The 11,483-nt window shown below is 49.6% G+C and overlaps 1 protein-coding gene and 1 long non-coding RNA gene across 3 annotated transcripts; one reads left to right on the top strand and one right to left on the bottom strand.

Annotated features, from left to right (window-relative positions):
* Positions 1-4,141: 4,141 nt before the first annotated feature.
* Positions 4,142-7,036, bottom strand: LOC144124948 (uncharacterized). Of its 2 annotated transcripts, none has more exons than XR_013313319.1 (3): positions 6,477-7,036; positions 5,906-6,123; positions 4,142-4,568 (listed from the first exon to the last, which is right to left on the bottom strand). It is a non-coding gene; the product is annotated as an uncharacterized LOC144124948 (long non-coding RNA). The 2 variants fall into 2 exon arrangements; XR_013313318.1 differs by lacking the exon at positions 4,142-4,568 and adding an exon at positions 4,920-5,632.
* A 2,803-nt stretch (positions 7,037-9,839) lies between these two features.
* LOC144124141 (uncharacterized) lies at positions 9,840-10,692 on the top strand. The gene is made up of 2 exons (XM_077656802.1): positions 9,840-9,988; positions 10,413-10,692. The coding sequence occupies exons 1-2, from the start codon at positions 9,840-9,842 to the stop codon at positions 10,690-10,692; spliced, it is 429 nt and encodes a 142-aa protein (XP_077512928.1).
* The last annotated feature ends 791 nt before the right edge of the window (positions 10,693-11,483 follow it).

Here is an 11,483-nt window from a genome sequence, read left to right as displayed (position 1 = left end):
TTAATAAAACCACTACCACCACCACCATTTTTGAACCCCGCCGCGGTGGCTCAGTGGTTAGGGCGCTCGACTACTGATCCGGAGTTCCCGGGCTCGAATCCGACCGCGGCGGCTGCGTTTTTATGGAGGAAAAATGCTAAGGCCCCCGTGTGCTGTGCGATGTCAGTGCACGTTAAAGATCCCCAGGTGGTCGAAATTATTTCAGAGCCCTCCACTACGGCACTTCCTTCTTCCCTTCTTCTTTCACTCCCTCCCTTGTCCCTTCCCTTACGGCGCTGTTCAGGTGTCCAACGATATATGAGACAGATACTGCGCCATTTTCTTTCCCCAAAAAGCAATTATATTTTTGGAGGATACATAATAATAATAATAATTGGTTTTTGAGGAAAGGAAATGGCGCAGTATCTGTCTCATATATCTTCTGACACCTGAACCGCGCCGTAAGGGAAGGGATAAAGGAGGGAGTGAAAGAAGGAAGAAAGAGGTGCCGTAGTTTTGGGCTCCGGAATAATTTCGACCGCCTGGGGATCTTTAGTGTGCACTGACATCGCACAGCACACCGGCGCCTTAGCGTTTTTCCTCCATAAAAACGCACCCGCCGCAGTCGAGTTCGAACCCGGAAACTCCAGATCAGTAGCCGAGCGCCCTAACCAATGAGCCACCTATGCGGGTAATAAAAATGGTTCTCGAGGCAAGGAAATGGCGCAATATCTGTCTCACATATCGGCGGACATTTGAACCACGCAGTAAGCGAGGCGGTCCAGGAGGGAGTAAAAGAAGAAAGGGGTGGATGTAGTGGAATCATTGCCTCCAGAATAATTTCGACAATCTGGGGATCGACGCGCCGCGGTGGAGTTCCCGGGTTCGAACCCGACCGCGGCGGCTGCGTTTTTATGGAGGAAAAACGCTAAAGCGCCCGTGTGCTGTGCGATGTGAGTGCACGTTAAAGATCCCCAGGTGGTCGAAATTATACCGGAGTCCTCCACTACGGCACCTCTTGCTTCCCTTCTTCTTTCACTCCCTCCTTTATCCTTTCCCTTACGGCGTGGTTCAGGTGTCCAACAATATATGTGACGGATACTGCGCCATATACTTTCCCCAAAAACCAATTATTATTATTATTAATCAGGGGATCGACCTGCCATGGTGGCTCAGTGGTTAGCGTGCTCAGCTACTGATCCGCAGCTCCTGGGTTCAAAGCCGACCGCGGCGACTGGCCGCGAACTTACGATTTCTCCGTGGCGGTGCTCTGAGGAGGCACATGACATCAGAACGCGCCCCTCGCCGCGGAGCCGAACCAGTCTGGCCGAGCCGGCGGCGTCTGGCGCACTCGGCGCGAAATATAGACGTGCTCCAAGTCTCTGCCAGTGCGGTAAGAGTGCGCCGAAGCCGCCAAACGTGTCGGCGGTCAAGCGCAGTTGGAGTATACAGGGTCTCGCTTTGGCCGACGTGGCGTCGCAGTGCAGCGCGCGCGTTACGCTGCAGTATAAACGCGCCTTAACAGAGCCTGCGCTTAACCTCTTGGCGGAATCTTTGGGAGCCACCCCCCGCACACTCACTGAATAATAAAAAAAAACCTGAGCCGAGGCTCGGAATCGACCCAGGGCCCTGGGTGTTTGATATGGAGACGCTACCACTCCTCGACGACGGCTCAAGCTTTAACCATCAATAAAGCCCGGGATACATGGAGCGTTTTTTGGTCGATTTTCGCCCGACGGCGCGCATTTGACGCCCAGTCTCGAAAAAAACGCCCGCCGCCGCCGATCTGGGCCCGGATTACGGAACTCGCTCCGACCGCTCTACAATTGAGAGCGCTCTAAAATGCCCGCTCCTATTGGTCGCCGGCGCCATTTTGAAAAGTTGCGTCACGGGAAGCTGCAATGGCGTCACGGACAAGAAAAAACGCATGACGTTGAACACCTAATTATGCCCGCGGTTTTAGACTGTTTTTTGCGACCGCGAAGAGTCGGTCTACAGAGTTTTAGAGGGAAAATGGCGGCGGCGTCGTCTGCTGTTTATTGGTGGCGGAGGCGGCAACGTCGGCGCCAGCAACGACGAAGGACGGTGTACGAGGACGAGCTGTTCCGTCGGTTATTTCGACTCGATAAGGAGAAAGTGGAGTGGTTGTGCGGCGAACTTGCAGACGAACTGCGAGGCGTACGGACGAGCGTTTTGTCGGTGCGGCGGCAGGTGCTGTGCGCTCCGTTTTTTTTGCCTCCGGGGGCTTTCAAGTGTGCGTCGGCAACGAGCAGACCGTCGGCCTCGCACAACCGACGGTGAGCAAGTGCGTGCGGCGTGTGGCTGAGGCCATCTGCAAAGTCGGCGCACAGAAGGGATGGGTGCGTTTCCCGGCGCACCCCGAGGAAAAAGCGGCAGCGAAGGCGACCTTCCTTCCCCGCGGCGCAGGCGTCGTCGGCTGCGTCGACGGCCCGCTGATTGCCATAAAAGCGCCGCGGGGAGACCCAGCAAACCGGGCAGCATTCTGGAGCCGCAAAGGATACTATGCGATGAACACCATGATCGTGAGTAGACTGGCTTTCTGACCGCATGGGTTCGAAAGCCGCGACCTCGACAGTGGAAGTTCACGTCCAAGATTGTCTGCCTGTGTTTCTCGCAGATCTGCGACGCAGACATGAAGATCCTTGCGGTCGACCCTCGCTGCCCGGGGTCTTGTCACGATGCCTTTTCTTGGCGCTACTCACGGCTGCGTCGGAAGGTGGAGCACGGGCTGCTGGAGGATGGAGAGTTTCTTCTGGGTAAGCAGCACTTCGACAGCACGTATTAAGCTACAGCAGTGGCTCATACCTAAAAGAGGCGGGTTATAACATGGATGACATGCAACAATATGATGTCTCGTATTTATTTTTGTGTATTTACTGTTACTGCTGGTGCAGAGGCACAAGAAACATTGTTATAAAGTGAATCGTATTTCAAGCGTAAAACATCAAGGCAGAAAAGGTGTGCACATCGTTATTGTCGTGTAAGATATCACAGTACATCATTAACCTAGAAGGCTGTGCTTACAGAGGTACCCCTTAGTCATGAATATTCTGCATGCCTATGAATTCTGGTTCAGCATACTGGCTTTGAGCTGCTTGATATGAATCATTTATTACATAGGCAACAACACACTTCACTGCAAATTTTGGTCGTGCAGGAGACAGTGGATATCCACTGGAGCCGTGGCTGCTCACACCAATGTCAGGGCATCCTGGTGCAAACACTGCAGAAGGGCAGTACAACGCAGCACACGCCTCAATGCGATGTGTTGTGCAACGCTGCATTGGTGTTCTCAAAAGCCGCTTCCGGTGCCTTCAAAGGTACCGGACACTTCACTATGAGCCGGAGCGGGCGGTGGTCATCATTGCAGCGTGTGCTGCGTTGCACAACATCTGTCTTGAAGAAGCCCTGGCTGCAGACGAAGACGACACTACTGATGACCCTGACAACAATGGACCACCTCTGCTTGCCGGGTACTTGGCGGGAACAGGATCCCGCATGACCTACCTGCGTGGTAGAGCCATGCGAGACCGTATAATTGGCCTCTTTGGCACAACCCGTCCGCAGAGGCAAGCACACCTGCAGATGGTGCGGCGACAGCAGCAGCGGCAGCAGCAGCAGCAACAGCAGCACCACCGGCAGTAAGCCCTAGACCATCTGGCAGCTGTGGCTGCAATGACTCGCCGTGCTGGCGTGGCGAGTTGTCGTAGCCACTCTTGCTACGGGCAGTGCCATTGCCCTCTGTTAGTGCGCGAGCCCCTGTGTGATATGATGCCCTTGGCCACTGGTAGCCACATTCCAGCATTTGTAAATTACTTTTTCTTACGTGTGCTTGAAAGCCTCCAGTGTCAAGATATGAAGTGCACACACCAACTGCTGCTCCACCGGCAGTGGTCACCAGTACGCCTTTCAGTGCATCAGCAAGCTTGCCGCACAGCTACTGCACTTTCTCCTTCTCAAGTCGAAATACACGCCGAAACAGCTCGTCCAACAAGTGAAATGCATCCTTGTACACCGTCTTTCGCCGTTGCTTACGTCGACCTGCCCACTTAGGCAAACAGTTGCTTGCTGTAACTATGTGTTTGATGAATGTGCACGAGGGAAAAGTGTGGTGTGGAGACTGCTAGGAACCAGTAAAGCGTTTGTTTTTGCACCACGTTTATTCATTGGTCACAATAATTTTTTTCGCCACAGCTGTTCATACTAGTTTGCCAACTGTAACACACAGCAGGGAAACAAAAGCATGCAGCATCAACAGTGATTTGCATATGCCTTGTCGAGTGCTGAGCAGAGATTGCACAAGAACAGTTGTATCTTACACTCTGGCCAAACGGGCGAGTTGGCTGTACATTTTTAAGGCGAACAGTGCGAAAGACATAGCCGGAAAGCACAGGAAACACAGGATGAGCACTCGTCCTATGTTTTCTTTGCTTTCCGTCTAAGTCTTACACGCTGTTTGCCCCTTAAAAAAAAAGCTTCATCTTGACTGCCAGCTTGAATGCTAGTAATCACAGGTTTGGCATGTTGTGCAGACTTGTAGGCTCGATGCAGCCCTGGTTTGCAGTTTTCTGAAACACATTGCATAACTGGTGGAATGCACAGCAAGTGCTACACAAGACATTGCTCTTCGTAGATTTTACTGGACTAAAAAATCATGTTACGTGTAAAAGACACACGAGTATCACAGACGATGATGCCAACATGGCTGCGTTTGAAGTTGTAAAGGGATCCACAAACGAGAGATATTAACATTGTTGCATCATACCTTTAAAGGCGGAGCTCAAGCATCCGCCAAATTTTTTTTTGCCTGCATTCAACACTAGTTCAGAAGCGACTTTGGACGAATGCTGGCAAGCCTCATTTTTCCTCGGGTCTACTGAGGATAGAACATGTTACAATGCACACAATGGTCACTTTACGGAAAAGCAGGAAAAGTAATGCGAAAAAAAAACGACTCAGGAACATGCAAACAACCTTAACAGACACAAAATCGAAGTGTTCAAAATTTATCCAGAATCCCCATATTATGGTGCCCTTCATAACTACAGTCACTTCAGAACAACTTTGCCCCACATATTGCAATGAAAGAAAACAAGCACTAGAAATTGCACCTTGTGCACCTGCCACAGCTGCAGGTAAACATTTGAAAGGAATGGAAAATAAAAGAGTATAGGAGGCTTTCACACCTGGCAGAGATTAAATTACATAACTGGAAGAAAATAAACAGTGTGAAGCATTCGGGCCTGCAGAGCTTACAAGAAATAAAAAAATGATGCTATGGCACATGACAGAGATGATCTTGAATAAATACAAAAACAGAAACCTGACAGAGAAGCAGACAATGTAAATAAACAAACACATAAACAAATTTTAACAAGCAAACTAAAAATAGTTCAATGAGTCTGCACCTGGCAGAGAAGTAAATAATGTTCTTGAATAAATATAAACATATGAAGAGGTTCTTTCATAAAAATAAAAACAAGCAAATAATGACATAAATATGAACAATTCAATGTGGTGCAGGTGGCTCAAGCTGCTTTTGTAAGATTAGCGTCAGTAGGTTCACATTCTGGATGAGCAGCTCTTGCTGACCATTTGACGCCTGCACAGCATCTGTCACCTCCCATATGGCCTGCATGTAAAAATACTTCCAATTACAAATTATTACTGACAACCAATTTTGAGATCTTGCTTAAGCTCTATGTAAAATTTCAGGTGCTGAGATATTTTGGACAAAGTATGGCTGTAGAAGACTCGTGTCAGTTTCATAAACTCAGCTGTCCCAACCACCTCCCACAAGAGGCGTCAAAACAAAAGTAGAGGTGCTCAAAAGAGAGTACTGATATTTATGCTTCAGGTGACGGCTTCGACTCTTCAAAGTGCAGTGTGCGCAGCGAGTACACACCTCCAGCATGCTTTGCTGAAAAGCAGCGTCCTGGCGGTTCCGGGCGTCAGTAAGGGAATCCAAACGATGCGATTCATACAGCATCTGGCGCAGCACCTTATTGGCCCCATCGTCTCGCCGTCGCTTCCCAAGAAGGCTAGGCGTGGCACGTGTTGAGGGCTGCAGTGGGGGCTCTGGTGTGTGCTGCTGTGAGGGCTGCGGCGAGGGCACCGGTGTAGCTGTTGGGAAAGAAAATGTGCTCATCACGTGGTGGAATACGCAAAACATTTGGTACAATGTGTTAGAGGACTTGACATAAATATACAGGACAGCAATCTTGGGCAGCATTGTAGTAGCATATTTCATGTGCACATTTGCTAGACTGCTAGGAGATGTCACAGCCTCACTGCAAGAGAAATAAACATTCTGCACTGCGTGGCAAAGCCAGAGAGAGATAGTTTTGTGTGTACTGTAGAATCTCTGCAGTATTTTGGCTACTGCTGCAAATGCTGCCAGAGAGTATAGTGCTATTACTTTCAATCAGCTGTCAGAAAGGGTAGTATGGAGCTTGAATAATGGAAAGCCAACTCACGGTCTGTGGGGCTCCGTGTGTCTTGTCGACAACTTGCTGAGGCTCCCCGTTCATCTCCTCTGCTGTAACAGGGTAAAAGGTGCGGCTGATTGGTACTGGCAAACCATGAAACTAAAAGAGCACTAGCAAAAGAGAAGCAATCAATAATGCTCAACCACTTGTCTATGCATTCCTGCACCTCCTCCGAGACTAAAATACACCACAGATGGAATAAACAGTGCTAGCAAGGCGCAAGGCAAAGACATCATGTTTTTAAACGGCCGACCCCTTGTTGTTGAGAATCGACGCAAGCTGGATCCACAGCTCGCGCTTTTCAACAGCTGTGTATGAGTTTGTTAGGTCGGCAGAAGCCCGAGCCAAGAGCGGATGGCTCTTCATAGACTCTATTACGATTAGCTCTTGCTCGCTCGGCATTCTTCGTGTTGGCGCCATTTCGAGACTATAATTCCCGCTTAGAGAATTGCAGCAGCGAACACAGCGGGGAAAACAAACAGGGAATAGTTTCTGTTCCGCTTTTCGAAAGCAGGGAATAACAGGGAAAAACCTTTGCTCTGAGTTCGGGCTAATATGTTTTTCAGGAACATATGCGTGTGCTGCGCTGCAGCAACTTATAGCACAGCCAAGAACGACCGAAAACGAGCAAGGTTGTTAGCGTGCGCCCAACCGCCTTGCTTGGTTCTTGCTCCTTCCCAACTGAATCATTTGTGCCAGACGTTTATGAAGCCAAAAAAGTTGATTTTATCCAACAAGCCGTGCTTCGTGGACGTCTTGTATTTGCTAAAGTGAAAGAAACAGAACCCAAATCATATGCTTGGCATGTGGCATCTTTAAACCAATAACACAGGCTTACCTCAAATTGTCTTCGTCGATTTTCGGGCCCGACGTTTCGTGCAGGTTCCTTTCTGGAGGCCCGTGACCTTCACTGGCTTCGATAATTGTTATCCGCTCACTTTGGACAACCAAATAGAACCTTGATTTCAGACGACGCCTAAAAAAGCAGGAACTAGCCGTGGGATCAGCTGTTTTTTAGAAGACCGCCATGTTCAGTGTTTACATCTGCCAGCGCGCCCTCATGGCAACAAAACTTACCCACGAAAGCAGTTATTTGCAAAAGTGAATGTCCTTCTTGTTTTACTTCATGGCAGTGAGAGTGAAATACACTTTTATGAAAGAATAAAACAATGTTTATTTTATTCACTGCGTATTCTTATAAAAAAGTTAGCATACGGCCCCTTGCCGTGCAAATTGGCCTCTTGTCGTTCAAATAAGCGCTTCCGGGGCGGCACCCTACTAGCCATTGGTTGATTCCGCGTTCCGTCACGCGTTGACGTCTAGCCTTGTCGTCATGCTGTCGTCATTTTGACGTAACGCTCTACAACTTTAGAGCGAGTTCCGTAATTCGGGCCCTGGCCCCGCCAGATATTGACGCGCGGCGTCCGGGGAGACCGGAAGCGGCAGCCGGAGCAAGCCAATAGCAGCGCAGAAAGCCCGCACTTCCGGTTTTGCCGCCTCCGCCGCAGCCGCCGCCAACATGGCCGCCATGGCCGACGAGTTCTGCTGTGCTTATTGCACGAAAATGTTGTTATCGTGAAAATAAACGCTTCACGAGACATGAAATGTCACTTTTTTTGGAGAACAGGACCGAATCTTGGATCGAAATGCCCGATTTTCCTCCCTGAAGCGAAGGGGCCTAAGAAAACCGCAGCCGATGGTAGCCACGGCTGAGCGGGCATCGAAAGGTACGCGACCGCATGCATTCGAGCACGCAAAACCTTGTAGATATCTATGCACGCGTGCTGCAATCAGTACAGTGGTGTCTAAATGAACAATTTCGTTATTCTGAATAAGGAGTCAGCGTCGCTGCTCTCAAAGAGCTCCTCGCTCAATAGTATTTGCCACTTGTTGATCATATTGCTTTCGCGCTGAGAGATATGCGGCTGCGGGCTGCCGCTTTTTCGCTCCATGTATCTCCGGCCGGGCGTCGCGCCGCCGCGACGTTTTCTGCCGCGCGAACATCGTCGGAAAAAACGTCGCATGTATCCCGGGCTTAAAGGCGCATCTAGGGAGTTCACTCTTCCGATGAAGAAGTCGCCGCGATTTCGCTACGTATATCCTGGCCGTACAGAACTAGGTAATCAGCAATTTTTATGCCGCCCGTGTGCTGTGCGATGTCAATGCACGTAAAGATCTCCAGGTGGTCGAAATTATTCCGGAGCCCTTCACTACGACACGTCTTCTTTTCTTCTTTCACTCTCTCCTTTATCCCTTGCCTTACGACGCGGCTCAGACCTCCGCCGATATATGAGACAGATACTGCGGCATTTCCTTCCCCCAAAAAGCAATTCTTCTTATTATTATCTTTAACGTGCACCGACACTGCACACACACAAGCCCCTTATACCCCTGTCACACGGGCACTTCGGAGCGCGATCGGTCTCGATCGCGGTTGACGTTTGAAGCGCGATCGAGATTGACAGCTGCTACACCTATCCACTCGATTCCGATCCACTGGTTAGATCGCCGCATACGAGATGGCGCTGCGCGTACTATCATCATTGCAATCGGGTTGTAGTAAATTGAAATTGACGATAGTTATTAAAACTTTCTCGTGAAAATTTCAACTTGTGAGCATAAAAAGCAGAGTAACAACGTTCTGCGGTAACCATGATTGCACATTGCACTGATGCCCTGGCACTCTGCGATAGCCGGCAAAATATAGCCACATCCGCGTCCAGTCGCTGACTCTTGCCCCGATCGGTCCTCGGTCCTGTGCCATCCGTGCTCGTTTCTCGTGCCTCATTTCTTCGATCGTTGTGTCGTTTCGCCAAGAGCGATGAGTGCCGAAAAAAAAGCGCAAAATCGCCGTCATGATGGCCGTGTCTGCAAGCTTAGAAGCAGAAATCGAAGTGGCCAGGGCAAGGACTGAAAGCTTGAAAAGAGGCCTCCTCCTCACAAGTACTCTTGCAACTGCCGCTGCTGCCGCAAGTTGTAGCAATGCTGTAGCGGTGCTGTAGCGGTGCTGTACACCGCGAGCGCTGGATTTTCATCGGGAAAGAGAGGTTGTTTGAGGACAACTTGCCTCACCTCGGCGAGAACTTTTTCAAGCAATCGTTCCGCGTCTCTCCAGCTACTTTCCGCTTTATAGTGGAAGCGTGCCGGCCCTTGCTGCTGCGCGAGGATACCGTCATGAGGCCGGCGATTTCCATCGAAAAGAGGGTCGCCATAAGCTTGTACAAACTGTGCTCGTCGGCGGAAGACCGGTCGATCGCGAACCTCTTTGCAGTCGGCCGGTCAACAGTAAACACCATACACAGAGAATTCTGTATGGCAGTAATTGCTGACCTTGAGCCCGACTGGCTCACGATGCCATGCAGAGAGCGGCTCACTGACCACATCAAGGAGTGTAGTGCCCTGCTGGACTTTCCACAGGCAGTTGGGGCGTTGGACCGCTGTCATTTTCCACTCTCGCTGCCGAAGGAGAAGGCAACAGACCATTATAACTACAAAGGATGGTAAGGTTTCCCAGCTTAAATCATTTTTATTTCCTTTCTTGGCGGGCCAACCCTGACACGCCGTCCGCAGTGCACATATGATTATTAGTTGCTGTCTGTTTAGCCTTTGCAGTAACTTTATCACTGCTTAAATGGTTTTGCGCGCGTAAAATAGTGCCATTCAATGTTGCTTTATACTGCTGATGATATTAGTATGTCAGCAGTTTTTGCCCCTACTGTATACTATATATTTCAAGATTGCAGAGCAGTGCTCTTGCAAAACGGACGAATTGTTTTTAGGCATGTTTTCTGAGCCTGGAAGCCACCTTGAGACAGCTTTGGTCACTGCACGCAGTGCAATATCTGCTGTTGACAGAGATGGGGCATTACAAATATTATTACAGCTGAACTATGACTGACTTATGTTATTGTTGCTACTTTGCAGGCATAGCATCATACTTCTGGCCCTTGTTGACCACAAGTACAAGTTCCGCTTTGTCAGGGTTGGCATACCCGGCCGCTGCCATGATGCATACTTATATGAGCAGTCCAACCTGGCAGAGTTTGTGGAAAGCCCGGAATTTCAGTCGCCTGTGGCAAACATCAGTGGTACACCAGTCGGGCCACTCATACTTTTCGACCAGGCTTTCGCCCTGACGTCACTTATAATCAAGCCATTTAGCCACAGGGCCCACCTGGATGATGAGATGAAGGAATTTAATTAGCGGCTCTCAAAAGCGAGAAGAGTCGTAGAAAATGCCTTTGGGAGGATGAAGGCTCGATTTCGATACTGCATGAAGCGAATGGAATGTGACCTGGACAATGCTGCTGATTTGATTCGCGCCTGCTGTGTGCTGAACAATATTTGTGAGGAGTTTAACGAGCCTGTCATGCCACAGTGGGTCTTCTCCGTCAGAATGACCGACGCGCTGTATGAGCAGCCAGAGGACGTCACGGACACTGCAACCACAAGCGGAGTTTCAGCTCGAGCCGCTGTTGTCCGGTACTACAAGGAACGGGCACAACAGTAATGTAAATGCGTTGCGTGTTGTGCAATATGTTATATAGTCTGTTGTGCAGTGTTGTGCTGTGTTCGTAAATTGTAAATTGTGGGGTGTAACATCCTGAAGCAACGCATGGGCTATTAAGGACACTATACTGGAGGGCTCTGGATTAATTTCGATCACATGGGCTTCTTTAATGTGCAGTGACATTCAACAGCTCACCTGAGCATATTGCATTTTGCCTACTTCGAAACACAGCCGCTGCAGGCAACAGTACAACTGGGTCCTCTGACTCAGTAGGCGAGCCCCATAACCACCTAGTCACCGCGGCAGGTGTGCTATGTTTCCAGTGCACTTAACGCTCTTAGTTTGTTTATTTCCGTCACATGACTGCAGGTTATTGAACATGTGTGCAGTGTCTGGTGTCTTGTTTGCCATTTCTGTATTGTGCTTATTGTTTACAGTTTATTCCCACCACATGACTGCAGGATATTGAACACATTTGCAGTGTC

Source organism: Amblyomma americanum, chromosome 3 (genome assembly GCF_052857255.1).
Source record: "Amblyomma americanum isolate KBUSLIRL-KWMA chromosome 3, ASM5285725v1, whole genome shotgun sequence".
Lineage (NCBI taxonomy): Eukaryota > Metazoa > Arthropoda > Arachnida > Ixodida > Ixodidae > Amblyomma > Amblyomma americanum.
Note: the sequence above shows the minus strand (reverse complement) of the source record. Positions and strands in the feature narration are given on the sequence as shown.

Bases quoted from the DNA above. Each gene is read 5' to 3' on its own strand.
- LOC144124141 (XM_077656802.1), top strand. From the start codon at position 9,840: ATGCCATGCAGAGAGCGGCTCACTGACCACATCAAGGAGTGTAGTGCC. The intron at 9,989-10,412 runs GTAAGGTTTCCC...GCTACTTTGCAG, and splicing joins CATTATAACTACAAAGGATG to GCATAGCATCATACTTCTGG.